The sequence below is a fragment of the Vicia villosa genome, linkage group LG7 (genome assembly GCF_029867415.1).
Source record: "Vicia villosa cultivar HV-30 ecotype Madison, WI linkage group LG7, Vvil1.0, whole genome shotgun sequence".
NCBI lineage: Eukaryota > Viridiplantae > Streptophyta > Magnoliopsida > Fabales > Fabaceae > Vicia > Vicia villosa.
In genome coordinates this window covers 89,665,347-89,690,591 of record NC_081186.1, presented here as the reverse complement: position 1 = coordinate 89,690,591, position 25,245 = coordinate 89,665,347, and the positions used below count along the sequence as shown (strand labels likewise).

At 32.6% G+C, this 25,245-nt stretch overlaps 2 protein-coding genes and 1 long non-coding RNA gene across 4 annotated transcripts; all 3 read left to right on the top strand.

Annotated features, from left to right (window-relative positions):
• Positions 1-2,127: 2,127 nt before the first annotated feature.
• LOC131617783 (uncharacterized) lies at positions 2,128-3,273 on the top strand. Its single transcript, XM_058889036.1, has one exon. It carries the CDS (start codon positions 2,262-2,264, stop codon positions 3,018-3,020), a length of 759 nt encoding a protein of 252 aa, XP_058745019.1. The 5' UTR covers positions 2,128-2,261; the 3' UTR covers positions 3,021-3,273.
• A 4,821-nt stretch (positions 3,274-8,094) lies between these two features.
• LOC131617782 (uncharacterized) lies at positions 8,095-9,660 on the top strand. 2 transcript variants are annotated; one of them, XR_009288678.1, is made up of 5 exons: positions 8,095-8,555; positions 8,667-8,728; positions 8,932-9,021; positions 9,270-9,295; positions 9,544-9,652. It is a non-coding gene; the product is annotated as an uncharacterized LOC131617782 (long non-coding RNA). The 2 variants fall into 2 exon arrangements; XR_009288677.1 differs by having other exon boundaries at positions 8,932-9,295; positions 9,544-9,660.
• A 10,047-nt stretch (positions 9,661-19,707) lies between these two features.
• Positions 19,708-22,420, top strand: LOC131617781 (two-pore potassium channel 1). The gene is made up of 3 exons (XM_058889035.1): positions 19,708-19,858; positions 20,799-21,729; positions 22,072-22,420. The coding sequence occupies exons 2-3, from the start codon at positions 20,831-20,833 to the stop codon at positions 22,220-22,222; spliced, it is 1,050 nt and encodes a 349-aa protein (XP_058745018.1). The 5' UTR covers positions 19,708-19,858; positions 20,799-20,830; the 3' UTR covers positions 22,223-22,420.
• The last annotated feature ends 2,825 nt before the right edge of the window (positions 22,421-25,245 follow it).

Here is a 25,245-nt window from a genome sequence, read left to right as displayed (position 1 = left end):
CCGATAATCTTTAAATGCTTTGACATAGATATGGTAGAAAACTATGGACATTTCATTTTCATACTCTTAAATGAAATTTCAATTTAGAAAAGATAAATCTAAAGTGAAGTGAATTCATTTTGAAGTTGAAAACGACTTAGTTTGATCTTTCCCTTTTGTAGAGAGTAACATCAATGTGGGTGAGATCTTAAAGGATACTTCTAAATTTGGTGGGACTAACTCATAAAACAAAAGGAACAATCTTAATTGAACAATAATTGATGTGTGAACCACAAACAATAAGAATTATAAACTCTAAACTTGAAGATATGGATCTTGCATCTAGAAAATGAGAGTCCTTGTGTCCTTGAAAGTACTGATTAATGCATGCATACTAACTCAATAATACAAAGAATGTGAAAGCTACTAATAAAGTAGTGTTATGACTTATGAGTCCATCCACGTGTGGTTTTATCATGTGGCAGGGATGGCTTTTATATACATAAATTATTGATTATTGAATGGTGTGGTTTAGAGAACAAGTCTTTTTCTGATGTGCAAACCTAAGCACATGAACGTGTTTGCATAAGTTTCATTGGTGAAGACAATTAATAGGATCATTTTTCATTTGATCATTCTTCATTGGTGATAAAATAGAAATTTAATTAAAACAAAAAATTACGTAAAATATTAAAAAAATTCAACATACAATTTCTTTTTCAAAACGTACAATCAGTCTTCTTACATCAAAAACCTTTGGCACGATATACAACTGGTAATGTCCCATATGCACGATTTAGCAATAAAAAGCGTAAATAGATTGAAAAACAAAACCCACACCGACGAAGAATGTATGGCGGTTTTGATTATTTTTTAATAATGTTGATCCTCTCTTCTTTCTTGCCGCATCACCCCTGAATTTGAATGGCATGAATGCTACTTGACAATCAAACCTCAATTTGTTCAATACGAAGAAGATAAAAGTTGCAAATTTCTCTAACAAATAATACAAGACAACTGGCTACTACTAATACTTACCCTTCAAGTACCTATCTAGTACATGACACAATATCTTCATTGATAGAGATGTAAGCTTTGTCATACTGGCTAACATGCCATCTGTCAAATGATAATTTTGCAACCATGATCATTTATGGAAACAATTAAGCATGTGTAGTGGACTATTAATTTTAAGGTTTAAGTCATATTTTTTTTTGCACCTAATCCTATGAACATCATAATTCAACCTCTAATTAAATATTATACGATACACAAATATCTACAACTGAATTAGATATTGTACCATACACAAATATCTACATGGTAAAACATCATTTAATTTATGCATGATAAAATTAACCTATGATATTTCAGAAATGATATTCTTACATCAAGTCATATACCTACGCCTTTGTATTACTTAAGTTAGGTCTCAATTGGTGGTGAATTTTCCCCTTCGCGGCTTTGTCCGTTGCTTTTGTAACCTTGTTCGGTGAACTTTTGTTCTCATTAATGAAACTTGCTTACAAAAAAAAAAAAAAATGTACGGACGACACTGTTCACGTTACTATTCATGAATAGTACTTTACAGTAGTCGTTAAATTTGGTTAATGCAGTGTAAAAATTTAGTTAATGCAGTAATGAAGTTGGTTAATGCAACATTTAGGTATTAAAAATAAGTTTTAACAGTCACCAAACTTAGTTAATGCAACATCCAAGTATTAAAAATAATTTTTAGCAGTCATTAAACTTGGTTAATGCAGTGTAAAAATCTGGTTAATGCAGTAATGAAGTTGGTTAATGCACGTCTAGGTATTAAAAAATAAACGTCTGTATGAACAGTGTCGTCAGTACATGAACAGTGTCGCTCGTACATATGATTTAGGTGTGTGACTTGGTGTAAGAATAGTTTTTCTGATAATATTTTGATGCGATATTATATTTGATGGGTCTCTAAAATTATGGGGCAATCTAGACCTCACAACATTTTATGAAATCTTATTTAATTACAATATAATCATGACTAATTTTTTACATTAAAGAGTAAGGACTAAGGATCAGGAAAACAGCCATGTGGGTGCAGACCTTATTTAAATTCTTTTAGGAAAACCAACAAAAGTAATAATAGAGTCTCCCTTTCCACACACCATTCACCGCTATATATAATGAGTTCTTCATGCTTTTAATTCACCAATTATCAAACCATCCTATCTCACTATAACCTTCTTTTACCAATCTCTCTCTCTCTAATTTCTTTTCATTTCTTCAATAGAGTGAACACAATGAACACTAGTTGTCAACTCAAATACCAAATCATAGCAACACTAACTCAGGGGATGAAAACTAATTCCAATATAATTAAGTTTACACAATTATTCATTTCAATATCAGTGCTTTCTTTCATATTTACACCTTCTTCATTGTTTGTTTTCCTCCATTACTTCAAATTCTATTTCTCAACTTTGCCTTTTCAACTCTATGCTCACAACATAGACAAGAACAGCATGTTTCTCCTTTGTAATGGCCTCCTTGTTTTTGTCGGTTTAACCAAATCTTTCTTAAGTTCTTCAATAGAGGATGACAAACCTTCCAATAACTCTCAAGGTTTATTATCATCACAATATATTGAAGTTGAACACGAAGAAGGTGCACAATCTCTTATCCTTGATGTTGAGGCCAAGGAGAAAATATTGGACAGAGACGGTGAGCAGAGAACTAGTGAACCACATAAACAAATTGCTAAAGAAGAGGAAGAAAAAAACATTGAAAACTTAATCATGATTGATGAAGAAGAAGAAGAGATGAAGGAGGTAGAAGAAGAAGTTGAACTATTTGATGGAGAAGACGAAGAGGAAGATAAAGGGTCAGAAATTGATTACGTTCTAATTGAAGAATATAATATAGAAGAAGAAGATTATGTAGAAGAAGAAGAAAGTAATATGTTAAGTACTGAGGAGTTAAACAAAAAGTTCGAAGATTTCATTAGAAAAATGAAGGAAGATCTAAGAATGGATGCTAGACGGCAATTAATAATGGTATGATTTAGTTAAAACAACCATGATCTTATTTCTTTTGGCCATGTTTCTAGTGAGGCTTGTAATTTTGAAAACTATATTCTCGGATTATTCCCCTATGTCACCAAAGAGCAAGTTTTGAATGCGAATAATAATATGATTACCATGAAACAGTGCATAGCAACAGAAAGATTTGAATGTCTTTCAATTCAACTGTAAAATTGTAACAACTTTAAAACTCTGAAGCCAGTTTTATTGTCCATTGTTTTCAATTTAAAAATTTAGTCTAAGTTGCGTACAAAGATATCCATTAAGAACATCATCAATAGGGAGAATTTATTTCTATTGTTTAAGTTATTTATATGGGATCCAATTCTCACTTTGCATTTAAACAATGTGTCAACATCTAGGCAGTCTAACCCAATTTTTTTGAGCAAATAAAGAATTATATTTCCAAAAAAACAATGAAGTACATGCTGATTCACAGGGGATCCAAGCTACAAATTCACAAAACAGACAAACAAAACTTATAGGGTACTACAATAGGTCCTAAGCTTGTTATCTAATGCCACTCTTTCCTTGATTATCTCTACAATATCCAGCATGTTAAGCGCAGACCCATGTTCTTGTTGAAACACTCTCTTGTTCCTAGCCATCCATACATAGTATACCGTTTCAGCAGCACATAATCGCATCAATTTTGCTCTTTGGCTCTTGCCTTTGCTTGCCATCAGGATCCATTTCAATTATGCTTCCCAGTTCTGCGGTGTATGATTTTCCCTCTGCCATTCAAGCATTTGTTTCCAGATCCCCCCAGTAACCTTGCATTGGAATAGCAGGTGATCACATGTTTCATTAACATCACAGAAGGAACACTTTCCATCAGTAACAATGCCATACCTTTCCACTCTATCCTTTGTATGAAGTCTATTATGGCAAGCTAACCATAAGACAAACAAAGCTCTTGGTCTTGCCCAATTGCCCCTCAACAGATTTTTCCACGAGACATTTGGTCTAGACCCATTCACTTCCTTGTACATAGCCCCTGTTACATATCTCCCATTCACACAAGCCGAGTCCCAAGCCTCAGTCTCCATTATGTCCTCCTTGTGTTTGAAAATAGCCTTTATAGTCCATGAGGCTGTGACCTTTGGCAGAAAATCAGTGAAACTGACCCTGTGCAGATAATACTGATGCACCCATTGGATCCATAACCTATCCTTCTTGGTGTAAATGTTCCAGAGCATTTTCCCTAAGGTAGCTCTGTTCCAATTGCCTAGTCCTATAACATTCAGTCCTCCTTTAGCCACACTTGTACATATTTGATCCCATGAGATAGGGCATGTCTTCCTAGCATTTTCCTTGCCTGTCCATAAGAATCTACGGCACATCCCCTCAATGTGATGGATTATCTTTTTAGGGAGCGGAAATATTTGCAGCCAGTAGTTTGCAATTGCAAACATAACACTCTTTACTAACTATAGTCTGCCAGCATAGGATAATAATCTCGTGTACCAATTGTTGAGCCTGCCTAGAATCTTATCAATGAGTGGTTGGCAATTAGTAATTGTCAGCTTCTTACTATCCAGGGGTACACCTAGGTATTTAAACGGTAGTGTTCCCACCTGGAAGCCAGTTTCAGTCCTCAAAATGTCTTGCTCATGTGAGTTAACTCCACCAAAATAAATCTTGCTTTTAGGTTGGCTCATGTGTAGACCAGTTGCCATGAAGAATTCTCTAACCTTCTGCATAATAAGCTTTATTGACTGGAGATCTGCCCTGGCAAACAACAGGATATCATCAGCAAAACACAAGTTAACAATAGTCATTTTGGAGCACTTAGGATGACATTTGAAACCATGTACATCCTTCAAGGACTGTAGTACCCTGCAGAAATATTCCATAATGAGAACAAATAGCAGGGGAGAGATGGGGTCTCCCTGCCTCAACCCTCTTCTGGCTTTAACAATGTCACTATAATCACCATTTATAGAGAACCTATAGGACACTGTAGTCACACAGGCCATAATCCAGTCCACAAACAATTGGGGAAAACCAAGTGAACACATGATATGATACAGAGCTGGCCACTCCACAGTATCATAGGCTTTCTGGATGTCCATCTGTATCATGCATCTTGGTGACAACTGTTTCCTTCCATAGCCTTTGATGAGCTCCTGAGCCAGAAGAATGTTATCCTGAATAAACCTGCCAAGGATAAATGCAGACTGATTTTCATTTACTATTGAACCAATGACTCTAGCCAATCTCCTTGTCATAATTTTAGAGATGATCTTGTAAAAAATGTTGCAGCAAGAGATAGGCCTCCAATCTTTGACATAGGTAGCTGCACTAGATTTAGGGATAAGAGTGATGAGGAAGCAGTTTAGAGCCTTGTGCATATTGCCAGTCTTGAAAAATTCTTGCACTGCTTCTATAAGATCTTGTTTAACAATTTGCCATGTTACTTTGAATAAATAGGCATTGAAACCATCTATGCCAGGGGCCTTTGTGTTTCCTATGCCCTTCAAAGCTTCCCAAATTTCCAGTTCAGTCACAGGAGCAATTAAGCTAAGAGCATCCTCTCTTGACAGCATTTTACCTCTCATAGTGCATGGCTTATCAACCCCTGTTAAATCTTTTGATGCTTTGCCCAACAGTTGCTTGTAGAACTCAAGGACTTCCTTGACTATGTCTTCTCTATTGGTTAGAACCTCCCCTGTGGATGAAGTCAAGGTGCTCATACTGTTGTGCTTATGCCTCTCTCTGATCGAGGTATGGAAATAGGCATTATTGCCATCACCAAGTCTCAGCCAGTCCACCTTAGCTTTCTACTTCAAGATATTCTCTTCAGTTTGGTTCAGCTCCAACAGTTTATTTGTACACTGATTCACTAACTCTGCAGCTGCAGTGTCAAACAAATTAGCCTGCAGACCCTGGTGAGCTTTCTCAAGATCATCTCTAGCCTTTAGGATTTTGGTCCTGATATCACTACACTCTCTCTGAAGGGGCCTAAGGTCACATTATAGTCTTTTCAGTTTGGCCCACAGTCTTTGCATGGGACCACCCTGAGTACTAATACTCCAGCTCCTTCTCACAATGTCTTGAAAGTTCTCCTTGCTAGCTACACAATTCAGAAACTTGAAATGGTACTTCCTTTTACTTTGTACAGATAGGCTCCTAACCCTAATGGGGGCATGGTCAGATATGCTAGGGGGAAGGACCTCAACAATAACATCCGGGTAGTCTTGGAACCATAGGGCATTGCCAATAAGTCTGTCTATTCTGGAGTAGATAGCTCCAGTGAGATGCTTATTTGACCATGTGTAATGGCATCCTCTAGATGCAGCTTCATAGAGCCCGCTCCTCTGCATCATCTCTGCCAAGTCCTTGTACTCATTTAATGTCACAGGGTTACCTCCAATCCTATCCTGGCAAGTAAGCACATTGTTATAATCCCCCATAACAATCCAAGGCTTATCCATGTGCTCCCCAATTTTGTCAATTTGTTCCCACAGGATCTTTCTTCTCTCAATTTGGTTCATTGCATACACAATTGTTGCATAGTATTGAGTTTTGTTGTCCATAGAGATCACCTCCACATGAATGAACTGCTCCTCAATCTGTAACACCTTTATTTTAATCTCATGAGTCTTCCACATGATCCAAATCCTCCCATTGTAGTGATGGGAATAGTTGTCAGTGAATGACCACTTATTGCCAAATTTAGATCTAATTATGTCTGCTTTATCTTGTTTAACTCTAGTCTCTAATAAAGCTATAATAGGCACTTGCATACTATGGAGGTAGGAGCTTACCTCTCTGTGCCTTATATCCTTATTCATGCCCCTTACATTCCAAGTTGAGATCATTTCGAGTTACTTGGTTCACCTCTTAGGCTAACTCCAATCCCAAGAGGTGTGAATATGTTCTGAACAACCAAGTCTTCAGGAGGAGAGAAGACAATCTTCTTCTTAGCCTTGTCATTCTTGCTTGACCCAACCTGAGTCCAAACTTCTGCTTCGGGGGCAGCTTGAGTAGCTTCCTTACCACCATTATCCTCACCTTTAGTTTCAGGTTCCTTAGCTTTCTCTTGCCACACCCTCTGTTTAGGTTTTGGATGCTCATTCACCTTCCTTGTGGCACAGTCGTGTCCAATCTTCAGGCATGTTTGGCAATATTTTGGACGCCATTCATACTCGATTTTTTGCTCCCATTCTTTTCCACTATGGTCTCTGATGGTGACTGATTGCTTAACTGGTTTGGTGATATCAACCTCAACCAGAACCCTCGCATACGATATCCTCAATTTCCTCGCAGTGCATTCATCCGTTGTGATGGGATTCCCTATGGCGCTGGATATTTTAGAGATACTCCTCTCCCCCCATAGATATAGATTTTTTTTTGATCAAACGTATAAATTGTTTATTAAAATCTTTGTTATAGTAAAATTGGGTTAGACTTTACAAATTATTAAAATTAATATTATTTAATGATGTTTTATGAAATAATTTACACAAATATTTAAACAATATGAACATTATGTATATCTACTCCAATGATAAAATTGTTAATAGAAATCTTAGCGTATATTGAACCATTGTTAATCAATAGTAAAATGACATGGAACATATTTTAAGATTAATCTAACTCATTTAGAATTTTAAATAAGTGGCATGGATATTAAAAAAAATATAATTTAACTATTTAAATAATTGAAAAGTGTAATATATTGAGTGAGTCTAATTTATAACATTAAATAGAATGGTGTAGGGATATGGATGCTCTAACTAAACTAAAAGGAACGTGTCATTTCACAAGCAATGATAGATGACGGCTTGCTATAGCTATAAGCCTATAAGTGGTGTCTTCAGGAAACTCAGTTGACTTGCATAGTTGAATTGAATATTGTATGAGTGTTAAATTAGATTGAGATAGATCATATACCTGAAAATGTCACTTATAAAGTTTTAAATAGTAGACGCAAGAAAGACCATGACTTTCATGGTTTTGGTTGATACAGGTGTTGTGCAAATGATTACGGCGGAAGTTATGTGAATTAATTAAATATTTATAAATAGTATTTTTGGTTAGGGGTGGACAAAACCCGGTGGCCCAGCCCAAACCGCCAAAAACCGAAAAAAATAAGATAATTGGGCGGTTTCAAATGGGTGAACGGTTTGAACGGGCCCAGATGCGGTTTAAATCGGTTTTTAATGGGCGGGTCCGGTTGAATAAAGCTGAACCGCAGGTGTCCTGGCCCGCCCGTTTCACTACCTATGTAAAATTAGGTTTAATGAGTTTCCACTTAACCACTCACTCTCTCACTTGCCTGGGAGAAAACATTTTTCTTCTCATCCCTCACGCCTCAGAACCCTAGCCGCCACAGAACCATGACCACCACCACTATTACCAATCATCACCATTCACCATAAGTCAGCCACGATAACCACCTCCACCACTCACCTTCATGATACAGAGGTTTTCATCTCTCACCAGTCAAAATGGATAATCTTGTCATCCTCGTGAAGTTGTATTCTTCAATGTTATGTTGTTTGCAAGGTTGGTGTAGTTTTTTAGTTTCAGAGTTTTGTAATTTTAAGTTTTTCTATTTAGGGTTTGGCATATTATTTTTGTGTTTTAATTTTCTTACATTTTTACTTGTTATTTCAGGTTAACAAACCTGTCATCTACGTGGATCTTCATCGTTCAACATTCTTCTTCTTATTTGCACGGTAAAGTTAACAATTTTAGGTTTTGTGTTTTAACAATTTTAAGAAAACCCTCTTTTAGTGTTATGCTTTTTTATTTATCTTCTTGTTGAATGAAATTGGTAAAGGTAGATTGCTGAGATATTTGTTTGTTTTTTATTTTATTTCAATTTATTTCAATGACTTATTAACTGATTATGACATTATCTTTCTCATTTTTTGTTCAGTGTTAAGTTTCCTCCTCAGTTATGTGTGTCATTTTGTTCAAGATGATTTGGTTTGCAGCAGGACCATATTGTTCTAGGGTGATATTCAGGGTATCATTCTAATTAGGCTGCATAGGGAAACAAGTCAGATTTATATTAATTGTGTGAATAAATCTGATTTATTTGGTATATTTTCCTCTAAAAAGATTTGATACAAATGTTATTACTTAATTTTGTTATATTTTGTTTGCATTTGCGAACAAGAAAAAGTATGTAGAATTATCTCATAAAAGAAGAAACAAGATATTATATAATCTTATTTTCTTTTCTTTTGTTCTTGTTTAATTGCTTCTGTACAGGATAAAGAAGATCAGCTGAACTCAAGGTGAGGATATGATATAATCTTTATTTTCTTTTGTTCTTGTTTAATTTGATATAATCTTATTTTCTTTTGTTCTTGATTAATTGCTTACAATTGGAATTTGATGATTCATACACTTAATCTTATGTATATGGTATAAATTATATATTTAATTGTCTTTATTTATTTATTTAATTGCTTACTGTTATGTATTTATGAATAATTAATTGTCTTTATTTAAAATAAGTTCTAACTTTTTTTTATTTTTTCAGATCTGCAGAGCCATTGATCAAAAATTGATGAAGAAATTAAATGCTTCCCTTATTTTCAATGATACTGTTATTTAATTTTTATTTGTTTGTAATGGCTTGTGTTTATTTTTGGGATGATTCAATAATTATTGTGTTTAATAGTTTATTATTCGTATTCAAAATTATTGTGTTTGTAAATTTAAAATATTTGAATTTATTGTGTATTAAATTTTTATTAGGTGATTTAGACTTGTACACTGCATTTTTAGTATATTAAACTGGAAAAAACAATGGAGAATTTATTTTTATATTTTTCCTTCATTTTAATTTAAAATTCAGTGTAGATAATAATACGTAACAAAAGTATTTTATTTTAAAAAATAGCTAGAATTGAAATTGGGCCTAAAAGTATAATTAACTCAGTAACCCGAAACAATCATCCGAGTTCACCCGGGCCCGTTTAAACCCAACCCACACAACCCGTTTTAAGAAATGGGCGAAAATGGGCCATATAAAGCCAACCGCGGTTTGGGCTGGGTGTGCCTTTTGGGCCCAAAACCGCCCGGCCCGACCCAATGTCCAGCCCTATTTTTGGTGATTAATTTTTTCATAATATAATTTTATATTATCCATTTAAAATAGGTTTTTAGTTAAAGATGTTTCGCGATGTTAACGACATTTTGTCACAGGTGACTTTTTTCTAACAAATCCTTTCAAAAACCTTGATATTACCAATAGCTAAATATATTACTTATAAAATTACCCTTTTCTACGATCAACATGCTCCGTACAATATAGAAATTTATAAATATATTTTTTTAGAAAATATTATTAAGAAAATCTGGGGTGCGAGATTACAAGAGACATTGACATCACATATCTATCCAAAATCTTAAGGTAATGAGGTAAGACATCCCTTTTATAAATCCAACATTACTTTCATTTCTAGTATACGTGGGACTTTGTACAATTATCACACTCGAAACCAATCAATCTCCACCGTAAGTGTGAGTCATCCACATCTCTAATCCACACTATGATCCACATCTGTTCCCCCACCGAGTCAACTAAGGTTCTGATACCACTTATTGGGAAAGTTCGGTGAACGAGCTCCGGAATCGTTAATAAGTCAAACGTTCATAGTTACTAAAGACCCTAACACCACATATTTATCCAAAACTTTTAGACAATAAGATTGTGGGTTACCTCTCTTATAAATATAACATTTTCTCCATTCCTATTATTACTTAAAAATCTTATTTGAAATTTATGTATTATTTAGTTCAACTAACATATATTAATATTTTACAAAAAATTAGTCATGAATATAATTTTAACGTTAATGTTACTTTAGCTACATATTAAAAGAAAACTTAACACAAAACATATAATCTTAAATAATTAGAGAATAGTATAATTTCCTAACTTGAAATTGAAAACAATTGCCAATTGATACCAAAATTGAAAGAACAATAGTTTCATTTTTATTTCGGGAAGAGACCCAAGAGTTTATCATACAAATGGCCGATAATCTTTAAATGCCTTGACATAGATATATGGTAGAAAACTATGGACATTTCATTTTCATACTCTTAAATGAATGTTCAATTTAGAAAAGATAAATCCCAAATGATCCTCTAAAATCTAAAGTGAAGTGAATTCATTTTGAAGTTGAAAATGACTTGGCTTGATCTTTCCCTTTTGTATAGGGTAACATCAATGTGGGTGAGATCTTAAAGGATACTTCTAAATTTGGTGGGACTTAACTCACAAAACAAAAGGAACAATTATAATTGAACGACTATTGATATGTGAACCACACACAATAAGAATTATAAACTCTAAACTTGAAGATATGTATGGATCTTGCATTTTGCATCTAGAAAATGAGAGTCCTCGTGTCCTTGAAAGTACTGGTCGATGCATGCATACAAAATCAATAATACAAAGAAAGTGAAAGCTACGCATAAAGTAATGTTATGAGTCTACGTGTGCTTGTATCATGTGGCGAGGGTGGCTCATATAATTATACATAAATTATTGAATATTGACTGGTATGGTTGAGAGAACAAGTCCTTTTCTTGTAAACCTTTTCTTGTAAACTAAACACATGAACGTGTTTGCATAAATTGCATTGGTGACAATTAATTGGATTTTTCATTTGATCATACCAAATAATAAAGGATTATAGGCCCGTTTATTTGGTTTTTTTTTAAATAATTTTTATAGTGTTAATAATTTTCTATAAAAAATATTTATAAATTATTTTTTCATAAAATTTTTAAAATAAAATTTATTTTGAATAGTTATTTTTAAAATGTTATTTTAGATATTTCATCTTTTCATTAAAAAAATTTTGGATATTAAAATTCCAAAAAATTACTTAATTTTGAAGCTATTTCAAATAGATTTTTATAAAAATCATTTTTGAAATATAACATTTGAAAAAAATTGCAACTTTGACTTAATTTTGATTTTCAATAATGTATGTTTATGTTATACGATGTAAAAATTAGCGTTTTATTTTAGAAAAAACAAATATAAATAAATTGTAATATTTTAAAAAACGGTTTTGTAAAAACTATTTTAAAAAAATACAAAAAAAATCTATTTTTTAAAGCCTAAACAAACAGGCCTTATATTCTTAATAATGAAGATGGTCGAATAATTCAGCGGCTTAGCCTCATCAAATATATGTATAATTGGAACAGAATTATATCATTGGTTTTATGTCAATATTTTACTTGAAAGAGAAAATATGAATATAATTTTTGACATCAAATATTTATTCAAGTTCGGGTTGAACGTTGGTCTACTCCTCTCCTTGAAAGATATTAGAGATTTTAACTATGAACTTGAGCTTTTACATGTTATGCCCCTGAACCTTCAATATAATCAAATCTAGAGATTTCACAATGGCTTATCCCTAACCACACTGAAATTTTTTACCCAGACCAAGCTGATGAACCGATCAGAGATTTTCAAGGCTAATCTCAATAACCAAAAAGAACTTTTTCCGGCTAAGTTGTAGAAACAAATTGATATTTTAGGACTTATTTGAGAGTAATAACAACATCACGATACTAATACAATTTCTTCCTCACAAATAATTTTCACTCAAAGGCACGAACGTAATGAAAAGAAAAATATTAAGAGAGAGAAGAGAGAAAAATTCCAAATAAATAAAGAGATTTGGAATTTTAGTGTGCGACGAGGATGAGAGGTGCCTCGTTTATACAGGAGAAGAGCAAACTAAAAAAAAGCGGTCCAGTGACTTAATTAAAGGTCCAGTCAATTGGATCCTTATCCGAATAAAATGGATGACCTAAATAACTTATTATAATTGTTCATTTTAGAAAGTTTGGATAGAGAGTCATTCTCAATCATTAAGACATTGTAAAAATCAATTATATAATTGATTTGGCTTCTTCTAATCAATCGGCTTAAGGTCTCAATCAATTGGGTATATCAAAAAATGTTTCACAAAATTCCGATCACTCAGACAGACAAGACCAAGAGAGCTTTTACATTTCCTTTCATTCACAACTCTAAGGCTATCGCATATCAAGATCTTTTACCAGATATATCAATCATATAAGCACTTAAATGAAATCTTAAGTCTCCAACTTGATGAGGCTTGGCATGTTTTCAAGTTTGGTTACCATTGAAATTCTGGTATGACAGACTCAGGATGTCACTTACGATGTCAAGACATCTGATATGTTATTAACTTAGCAAAGGCAGAACATAAAGAAACCCAATTTTATATTACCCCTAAGAAGGAGTCCATGAGTACTGGGATCATATATGTTCAGTCAACATAACCAGATAATAAACTTTATTGGTTCTATAAAGGAACAACTATCAAACCTGAACCTGATGTTATACACGATGTCACAACATCCATGACTGAACAAACAAAACATTACAGAAGATAAATAACACGGTTAATTGTTAACCCAGTTCGGTTTAAACTACCTACTCTAGGGGCTACCAAGCCAGGAAGAAGATTTCACTATTAGTAGTACTATTTTATGTAAACAACCTCTGGTTTCCATATAAACAACCTCTGGTTTACCTAGTCACTACCCTATGCAACCTTTATCTCATATATCCATCCAAGACAAGAGAACCTCTGCTCACTCCCTAGTGATACCTAACTGTTACAACCCTGCAACAGCTATTTACACAATTAATAATGAACAATAACTTGTTCTTGCTTCACAGCTTCAATCTAGAACACAACACTCAACTCTTACCTACAGGTTTCGAGTGAAACAATCACTTCTCTTACCTACAGGTTTCGAGAAGGACATGGCAGTCATCCCACAACCTGGGTGGTCTACCTATAGAAACCCTAATAACTACATCTTTTTAAATTCAGTTTTCTATATTTCAAACTAGGTTACAAAGGTTTCTATTTATAACCTATTCCCAATTGGACTTGGGCTTACAAATCGCAACACTCCTTGCTGTTACAAATCAGCAGATATCTTCTGCTACAGTCAAGGTCTTTTAATCACAAGTTTCCTAATTTATCTCCTAAATTAGAAACTGCTGAATCTTCAATCTTCCGATCTGATTCTTCAATATTCTGACTTGATTCCTTTGACCATTAAATCCGCGCCACATTGGATTACAAAATATTCCACGAATATTCTGTATCTGTTGAGTATCTGATTGAATCTTCATTCCAGTTTTGCAGGCGCGATGTCATGAGTTGATGTCATGACATTCCATATAACATCTTGCTTGTACCTGTTTTGTTCTTTTATATTTGCAAGACTTATACATACAAATACCTTTTGCTGCTATTATATGTTTTAGCCAAACATAGATGCCAATCAGACAATAATACATAGCAGAGCATCAACAACCATCATTAGAGATTTGGAAAACTATTACCATCGACTTGAACAATCATTGGTATTATAGTCATTAAAATACTAGAAGGGTGCTCAACATGACCATCAACTTTATACCTGCAAGCACATAGATCCCCAAGGGTTATCCAAGGGAACCTGAAGACTTCCAAAAGGTGTTGTCTAGATAGTTTGAAGTAAAAAATGGTGACTAAGGAATAAATTATGTTGGATCCTCGTGTAGAGATTATTTTCGCCTTACTTAAACATATAGAGAAGAGAAACTTGGTCAAAGCATTTTAAAAGAAACCATTTACTCATGAAAATAAGAAAAAGCATATAAGGACAACATTTTATCAATCAAACCCCCAAGGAACAAAAGTAAAAAGTAAATCCTTTTAGGGCACCATTATTCATTACAAAAAAAATCCCCTAGGGACATAGCTACAAAAAGAAACCACAAAAAGCATAAAAATGAAGTCTTAAGCTCATTGGCCCCCCTTCATAATATGTATTTCCTCGTAAATGCTCTTATTTCAATCAAAATCCACCTCAAGAGTTTTCTCCTCCCATGCCTTGTTGTCTTCAGGTTCAATCTAAGTGTCCTCATTAAGAGATACATTAGACTCAACTAGCCATCACATACCACTTTGAAAAGATCTATTTGACTCTGGTTGAGATCATGATAGATGAAGGATGCTTATTCCTTTGCCCTCTCAAAGTATAAATCAAAATTTTTCACAAATCCATCCTTGAGTGTGGAAAACGCTTCCTCCACCTTCTTTTAGAGTAGAAGGCATCCTCGAGGGACTCATTTTGGCTCTTTTCTAAGGTTGCGAGAACATGTAACTCTAGTGCCACCATTGTAAGGTTTGATTTCAAATTCTTCTTCTCTTTAACTAGAGTCCTTACTATCTCTTGACCTTGGACGAGGTTTCCCTTGGAAATATAGATATTGAACTTCAACTCAATCACTTCTTGGGTGTGGTTCTCACGCTAAACTCATGCCATCAACAAGCCCCTCGGCAAGGGGTTCTCCATCAAGTCAGATAACTTATGAGACACCATATTACATATGACCTAATATTTTATAGGAAAATATTCAGCAAATAAGAGGCGAGTTCCAGTAAACTTTAGGGCGTTAAATGTTGGATCAATCCATATTGAGGTTTGAGGGAGCATTTATCCCTAGCTGGCGAAAAGCGTTCACTCTCCCAAGCCTCTTTCAGAATTATATTTGTATTATCCTTCAAAGGTAGCCTTTCTCGTTGTCGATTGATCATCTATAAAGGTATAAGACAAACTCTCAACTTTACTCTGAAAATTCACACACACTTTCAAACCTTTACAAAGCCTCTCTCATTTTATTAAAATCATCAAAAAATATCTGTGTGCCTAACTAATTGGCTAAGAACTCAAGTTCTTTATGAAGACTTTTTAAACAGTATAATTGATTTATCCATTAGGCATTATCATCTATTACCTTTTGTATCGTCTCATAATTAACTATTAGGCTTAGTATAGTCAATTAAGCAACAACTCTATTGGAAACCTTTAAGTTTTGTACCTCATAATTGATTATAAGATGTGCATGGTCGATTAAGAGCCTTAAAAATTCTTGAATTGTTTTCATATTTGAGTCATCTTTTGTGCTATAAATAAATAGTTCTTTTATCATTTCTAACACACAGCAAAAAAAATTTAAGATACCTTTCTCTCATTCTCATCTCTCTCTTTTATTTTCTCACTTTTGCATTATCTATAATGTTATTAATTCAAAAATTTCATGGCTAATTGTCCCATCAATTATTATTATTATAAACCAAGGTCACTATGCCTGGCCGCTGTGATAAATTTTGAATAATGTTCGTTTTGCCGCATTACCCATCAATTTGAATGGCATGAATGCTACTTGACAATCAAACCTCAATTTGTTCTTAATGAAGAAGATAAAAGTGCAAATTTTCATGACAAATAATACATGACAACTGCCTACTACTACTTACCCTTCAAGTATCTATCATGTACATGACAAAATATCTTCATGAATAGATGTAAGCTTTGTCATACAGCCTAACATGCCATCTGCCAAATAATAATTTTGCAACCATGCTCATTTATGGGAAAAATATGGACTATTAATTTAAGGTATAAATCATATATATTTTTATGCACCTATTAACAACAAAATTCAACTTAAAATTCATATTATAACATATATAATTTGAATTAATACTATAATACACAATTGAATCAAGTCATACACAAATATATTCAGTTTAATTAGAAATTATGAGCTTGAGTTAAATTCAGCTCTGAGCATGCGGCACTATTAAATTCTCTTGAAATTATTTTTATCATTCACGGTAATTTGTCACATCTTAAAGAATTGAATCTTTGTGATTGCAACCAGAGAATATCCGATTTAAAAAAAAAAACAAATATATACACGATAAAACATCATTTTATTTATGCATCGAAGAATTAATCTATAATAATTTGATCCCTAACATCTATTTTATGAGATACCATGATTTGATGGGCCTCTAAGATTGTGGATGCACACAGTCTTCAAATTCTTTTCCAAAACCAACAAAAATAATACTAATAGAGACACCCTCTCCACACACCATTTACCACTGTATATAATGAGTCCTTCATGCCCTTAACTCACCAAACCATCTCCATATTTACTAATCTCTCTCTACTTTTCATTTCTTCAGAAGAGTGAACACCATGAACACTACTTGTCAACTCAAAGACCAAAATATATCAACACTGATCCAGGGAATGAAACCTAATTCCAATGTAATTAAATTTACTCAATTATTCATTTCAATTTCAGTGTTTTCCTTCATCTTTTCACCTTCTTCCTTATTTGTTTTCCTCCATTACTTCAAATTCTATTTCACAACTTTACCTTTTCAACTGTTTACTCACAACATAGACAAGAACAGAATGTTCCTCCTTTGTAATGGTCTCCTTGTTTTTGTTGTTTTAACCAAATCTTTCTCATCTTCTTCTAGTGATACTTATGATCACAAACCTTCGAATAACATTGAAGTTTCATCATCAGCACAGTATATTGAAGAAGAAGAAGAAGAAGAAGAAGAAGAAGAAGAAGAAGAAGATTGTTCACAATCTCATGTCTTTGGTGTTGAGGTCAATGAACTAATGTTGGAGAGAGAAGCTGAGAGCACAACTAGTGAACCAGATGAACAAAAAGCAGCAGCAGAGGAAGAAAACATTGAAAATATAATTTTGATAGATGAAAAACAAGGAGAAGAGATGAAGGAGGCAAATGATGAAGTTGAATTATTTGATGAAGATGATGAAGAGGGAGATAAAGGGTCAGAAATTGATTATGTTCTAATTGAAGAAAACAGCATAGAAGAAGAAGAAGAAAATAATAGGTTAAGTAGAGAAGAATTAAATAAAAAAATAGAAGATTTCATTAGAAAAATGAAAGAAGAGCTAAGAATTGATGCTAGACGGCATTTAGTGATGGTCTAATATAGTTATAAACAACCATGATTTTATTTCTTTTTGCCATGCTTTTAGTGAGGCTAGTAATTATGAAAACTATTTTCTCTGAGTAATAATATGATTACCATGAAACAATGCATAGCAACAGAAAGATTTGAATATCTTTCAATTCAACTGTAAAAATGTAACAGCTTTAGCTTAAGAGTTTTATTGTCAATTAGTCTATGTTGCGCACAAAAGAAATCAGTAGTTTTTAAAATGACATAGTCTTATTTATGTGAGTGACAGTTTGCTCTAATCATGATTAATCCGAGGATCCACTAACTAAAATAAAAGGAAAGTATCATTTCACATGAAATTATAGATGTGTACGGCTTGCTGTAATTCAATGCACAACAATAAAAATACTAGGATCGTAGTATATCATTATATTAGTCCGATATAAAAGTGGTGCAGGATAGCCGTTGACCTATATGCTTGAATTGAATATATGTGTAGGGGTGGTAGGACATGCCCATCCAATTTAGACCGGCTCTGTAAAAGTGAAAAAACGGAACGGAGTGGAATGGACTTGGTTGAGGATAAGAGCTTAAAATTTTGTTCCGCCACCCCAAAAAATTGAATGCATGGTAGGGCGGACATTATACATTTAAGTGTAAAATTGTAAAATTTCATGTTAATATATGTGCCCGCAAAAAGATGGGATGAGGAGTATATATTAGAGAGTACGGACCTAAAATCTTGTTCCACCCTATAATTTTTTTTTTAGTTTAAAATACAATATTTTTGAGGTATGAAACAATTCTGGTAGAACAATATTTTTTTGGTACACAATTTTGATTTTCTTATTTATATTTTTATTATTGATCTAAATATTTTTATGTATGAAACTTTATTATTGATCCAGATATTTTGTAAACAATATCTAAATAAAAATAATATTTGTATATGAGAAAAAAATTATTATTGATCTGAATATTTTTATATAAGAAAACTGGTATTTATGATTCAAAAATGGTACGCGGAAAAAAAATTTATACTGATATAAATATTCTTATATACAAAAAAAATCTGTTATTGATTTAAATATTTTCTTTTTAAATTTTTATTTAGAATAAATAACGTAACAGACGAGAACTCGTGCGTACACACGGGTTTGGTAATTGTAACCTAATAAATATAATATTCTCCTTCTTAATCAACAAAAACATGACATGACATGTGACTTTATCAATTTTCTCTCTCCATTTTCTCTTTCACTTTTTATTTTTCAAAACATAAATAAATAAATTGAATTTTTTTAATAAAATCAAGATGAACACATAAATATTTACTCAAGCAAAAATATAATTATTTTATAATTATTAATAAATTATTTATAATTATTAAAAAATTATTTTTAAATATCAAATTTTCTATTTCTTTCACGGATTACTATCAACAAAATACCTATTTTATTTTAATTAACAATTGTCTTTATTTGAGACACGTAATTCTTATTTTCCGATGTAAAAATTTATATTCTTTTCACAAGTCACTGTTAGTAAAATACCAATTTTATTTTAATTAACAATTGTCTTTATTTGAAACATAATATTTTTTTTTCAAATATCAAAATTAAATTTATTTTTTTATTATTCATTTTATAATTAAATAAAATTTATATCGTATTACTAGCTAGTAATATATTTATGTGCATTTTAGTTTAAAGAAAAATAACATTATGTTGGAAACCATGTCCCTTTCACTTCAACTATGAAAAAGTCTGAAATACAGTTGACAATAGAAAGAAACAATTGATAAACAAACCGCATCGATGGATACATTTATTAAAAAATAAACCAATTCTCTTTAACGCGGAAATGAAATTTAATAATCAATTAAGCATAGATAAAATTAGAAACATGAAAGTGGGATCCACAACTTGCACTGGATCACAACCTTTCCCAAGTCTCACCAACATTCATCTTCTCAGAATCACTTCAAAGGTGAAAACTAAAATTCATCAACTTTATTGGAATTTTCACTTACTGCTTATTTATTGTTTCATTTGATTTTTCTTTCTGTTTTTTAGTTGATTTTGTAAATTCTTGTTTTTTTCTAGTTTTTGTAAATTGGACTGTTTCTCTAATATCTTTTATAAGATTTGAATTTGGAAATTCAGTATTACTCATGCTTGATCTATGATCTGTATGATTTTCTCTTTCCTTTTCTTGCATCTAGAGCTTGATTGTGCTTCAATGCATATGCTACTACTTTCAATGCTTTTTAGTTATTATGCTTTATAGCTTAAAGAAGTAGATGCAGTTATTATTCCTTTTCTTAAGGATAACCACTTGACTTATATATAATGATGAAAATTCAAATGAATTTATTGTGTTTGGCATATTCAATTGAAAGTAGAACTAGGATTCATCACAAGTTCCCGGTATATGTTTGAATATGGTACTAGGTTTACTTTTCTAAAGCCCTTTTAATGAATTTGTAATATGCTACTTAATTTAAGTACTTTGAAGCTATCTAACAGAGACATCTCTGAAAAAAGTGTGTTTATGTCAGTGTCGATATCCAAAACCGACAATGACATTTGTGATTACGTTTAATTTATTTATTTTTTTCAAATTATTACTAGTGTCGACATGTCAGTGTCGTGTTTCCGATGTTCGTGTTTCATAGTTTTTATGTCTTTTGGGTGTATGTGTGTGTTGGAAACTTGTAATATGCTCCTTAATTTCAGTACTTTGAAATCTTTTGGGTGTATGTATGTGTTGGTAACTTGTAATATGCTCCTTAACTTCAGTTCTTTGATATCTTTTGAGAGTATGTGTATGTTGGAAACTTGTAATATGCTATGCACATATTTTCTATTATGATTTTTCTCACACGGCTGGTTTGGATTGGGTTTGGACCGTTTTGCGTGTGAATCAGGTTGCAGATTCTTGCTTTCTAAACTTATCTTCATGGCCAACGATGATACAAACGAGCCCTTGCTATTGAGATCACAGGACACTGCGGCTCAAAAGGCTAAAGGACGGTTAAACCAAAGAAGGCTTCTCCGTTCTCGAAGTGCTCCTCACACAGATTGTGCTCCTCTGGTGAGAAACAGCAATGAACCAAATCCTCTTTCTGAGTCCATGTTTGGGAATCTACATCCAAGCTTTAGAAATGTTGCTATAATCCTTATGGTCTATTTAGGTATAGGAACTTTAATCTTTTACCTTGTGAGGAACCAAATCAAGGGAATGAAAACAGATAGATTCCTTGATGCCCTATACTTTACAGTTGTGACAATGACCACTGTTGGATATGGAGACCTTGTTCCCAATAGCGACCTAACAAAACTACTCGCATGCGCTTTTGTTTTCTCCGGAATGGCGTTGATGGGACTAATCCTAAGCAAAGCAGCAGATTACTTGGTTGAGAAACAAGAAGTTCTGTTAATTAAAGCCATCCACATGCACCAAAAAGTTGGTCCAAGTGAAATTTTAAAGGAGCTTGAGACCAATAAAACACGATACAAATTCATTCTGGTCCTTTTCCTTCTTTTGATTCTCGTTATTGCAGGGACAATCTTCTTAGTTACTGTCGAAAAATTGTATGTTATTGATGCGTTGTACTGTGTTTGTTCCACAATTACAACGCTTGGTTATGGCGATAAAAGTTTCTCTACTCAAGCTGGAAGAATATTTGCGGTGTTTTGGATATTAGCAGGTACTATTTGCGTAGCTCAGTTTTTCCTCTACATGGCGGAACTAAACACTGAAAGCAGACAAAAGGCACTTGTCAATTGGGTTCTTACAAGGAAAATGACTAATTACGATTTGGAAGCTGCCGATCTTGATGAGGATGGCACTGTTGGGTTAGTTCATCTTTCTTTCAAAGTGTTAAGTGTATCTTTGGTTGTTATCATTTTTGGATGCAAAATTGATTTTAACATGTATGGTTGCTCTCAAATAAAATTGATTTTGCCTCCCGAGTTGATTCTTATTTGAATTTAGACTTTTGAGCTTTTGATTCTAGAATTGATCGAGACTCAAATTCACTTTACGTTTAGCTCACTTTTAGCCAAAAATAATTTATTTGAAATCGATTTTTCTCTCAGAGCAAAACTAAACACATGCCTATTTATACTAGGACACCGTTGGAGATTTTCATGATTCTTAAATTTATTTCAATTTCTTTGACTTTATTGTTCATATAGGGCTGCTGAATTTGTAATTTATAAGTTGAAAGAGATGGGGAAGATTAATCAAGAAGATGTTACACTTGTGATGAAGGAGTTTGAAGAGCTTGACATTGATCAGTCTGGTACACTGTCTGTTTCAGATATAACACTTGCTCAACCATCTTAGACTAACATTATTTACAACAGAGCTTTGATGCTCACTGTTTGAAACATGGTTCAAGTGTGATAAAGTGAAAGTGAGGGAGTTAATCTAGAAATTGATGTGTATAGTGTATAACAAACTATGAAGTTGTTTAAATTTCATTGCTTGTTTTTTACTAACTCATATTACAATGTAAAGTAAGAGGAGCCAAATTCATGGTCATAGGTGTGAAAATGCTTAATTGAACTCTTGATATATTTTCTTTATTTTAAATGAATGATGATTCTGAAAGAAAAGAAAAAAAAAACTATTTCTCATAAATGTAGCCTTAAAGTGAGTGTCATAAAATTATCTTTCAAGCATCAATGTTAAATTGGTGGACAAAATCAAAACTATTCCTTACGGTACAGTTTCCCAAAGGTTTTTATTTAAACAATACTCCGAAGTGGAACACTGAGAAGTAGAAATATGTATTAAATATGAACATCTCTTGTAGTCAAAATTAAAGTTTTGATTCATCATGGGCCAGTTTGTTTCAGCTTTAAAAAAATGGATTTTTTCTTTGTATTTTTGAAAATAGATTTTCTAAAATATTACAAATTTTTTTATATTCGTTTTTTTTAAAATGAAACACTTAATTTGACATTCTATAAGATAAACATACATAATTGAAGACCAAAACTTAGTCAAAATCATAATTTTTTCAAAAAGTTGTATTTCAAAAATGATTTTTACAAAAATATATTTGAAATAGCTTCAAAATTAAGTGATTTTTTGAAATTTTGATATCCAAATTTTTTCTCCATAAATAGATGAAATACCTAAAATCACATTTGAAGAATAACTATTCAAACTGATTTTTCATTTGAAGCTTTTATAAAAAAATTCTTTGTAAAAAAAATTTTCGCAAAATTTGGTAACACTATAAAAATCATTTTTAAAAAAAACTAAAACAGACGGGCCCTATATATAAGTCTAATCTTTCCACTAAACTCAACTTCATTGATAAGATAATCTTTTAAATTTTGGTTTTGTTTTTTTACAATGAAACAAATGTATCTGTTAATACATTGACTTTTTCACAAAAATAAAACGAGAAATTGACAACGAATATAGATAAATTTTGTCAAGTATTATATTAATAATCAGGAGTGTCACACTACTAACTAAATCATGTTTCTTTCTCGTTTTTACTTCTCTTTATGCCCATCAACTATTAAGTAAAAATATTATAAAAAGGTGTATACAAGAGACAGAGTTACTGATCCAAGCATCATTTTGTAAATATTTGAGATATACAATCATAACTTAGTTTACGATGATCTTTTGTCTGATTAGTAATAACACAGGTGTGTATTTGAGAAATAAAACCAATCATCCAAGAATCACATCTCAACTGGTATGATGTTGTCAACCTAAACATACACTTCTCGTTGGAACACCTAATTTTGCACCTCTCCGTATTTGTTCAATCTACTCTAAAATCAACAGAGTTTACTATGTGAAAATTTTTAATAGCTCGCACAAAGTTGTCTTTTGAACGAAATTTGTCTCCCTCGTTTAACTGTTCATCTGACTGCATATACCAGTTGTAGAATATATCAGATGATGGTTCATCTTCGTCCAAATTAAAGTTTTTCATGTGCACAGGTGTTGTGTACACATGTGTTGGAGGTAGTGGATCTTGATTGTCCTCTTTAGAATCATCGTTCACCATGTGATCAACTTCTAACTCCAGTTATTCTTCTTCTTCAACGGCATCGACCACAACTTGTTCATCATTAATGGGATCAACAACTTATGACTCAATTGCCTGTGACAGTTGAGGTTGTTGTAGAAAAACGTACAACTCAATCGAGTTGTAATCAGAATATTTATGATTACAAAACATATTTTGAAGATCTTCGTCATCTTAAACCTCAACCTAATAATATTTTATTTGGTTCGTGCCAAAAAAACATGATGTTGGTAGAAGATTTGTGACACCGGACCTCGGTCAAGTTTGACCTCTAGTCGCTTTTTGAAAATGAAAAATTAATTTTTCTGTTTAAACAAAAGCGAGTATTATCCATGTTTCGACACAAAAAACCGGATACATCACATTGGTAATGTCTCTTTTTATTTTGGTTTTGAGTTCAACTCTTAACAACCACAAAATTAATATTTTAAAGGCCTCACTTTAAAACTTTGCTTTAGGCCTCTAAACGGGTTGGACCGGCCCTGCTTGGCTTGCATGTGTTATGTAGCTGTCATGCATAACCACTCCCACCCACCTCATTTATTCTATTTCGACTATAAACACGAATCTCAATTGGTTCATTTTCATCAGCAACTCTTTGCTACAACTCTCTACTACACTCTTTCAATTATGTCTCTTCTAACCAAGGGTGATGATCATCGAGGAACAATTGAGAATATTGCCGCCTTTGTAAGTTTTATATATGATTTACTTATTTATTGTATATACACTTTATATATATATATATATATATATATATATATATATATATATATATATATATATATATATATATATATATATATATATATATATATATGTGTGTGTGTGTATTTTTTTATTTAGGATATATCGAGATTTCGATGCCGCTCACACTCTTATACCGCTCCTGACCCGTTGATTGAACCATATCTAGGAAATGCGGGTTTCGGACTTGTTATTAATATATCAAACTGCATCATTGATATGAAATTTATACTCGCATTGTTAGAAAGGTGGAGACCCGAAACACGCACATTTCAACTTCCAAAAGGTGAATGTATTGTAACACTAGAGGACGTGTACATGTTGTTAGGTCTTTCGGTCGAGGGTAAGGGTGTTAATGGATTGGTTCAACAAGTTGATGCCCTCTACGACGAAATTTTGGAAAAAGATATGATAGATGGAAGTAGGTCTGGAGGCTAAGGTATTAACCTAAAGGACCTTAAAACATATTATCTCTCTTAAGTTAGATGAAAATTCATTTGAGGATGCTAAAATCCTTAAAACAAAAGCTTATATTATGATATTATTTGAAAGCCTCTTATTT

Bases quoted from the DNA above. Each gene is read 5' to 3' on its own strand.
- LOC131617783 (XM_058889036.1), top strand. From the start codon at position 2,262: ATGAACACTAGTTGTCAACTCAAATACCAAATCATAGCAACACTAACT.
- LOC131617781 (XM_058889035.1), top strand. From the start codon at position 20,831: ATGGCCAACGATGATACAAACGAGCCCTTGCTATTGAGATCACAGGAC. The intron at 21,730-22,071 runs GTTAGTTCATCT...TTGTTCATATAG, and splicing joins GATGAGGATGGCACTGTTGG to GGCTGCTGAATTTGTAATTT.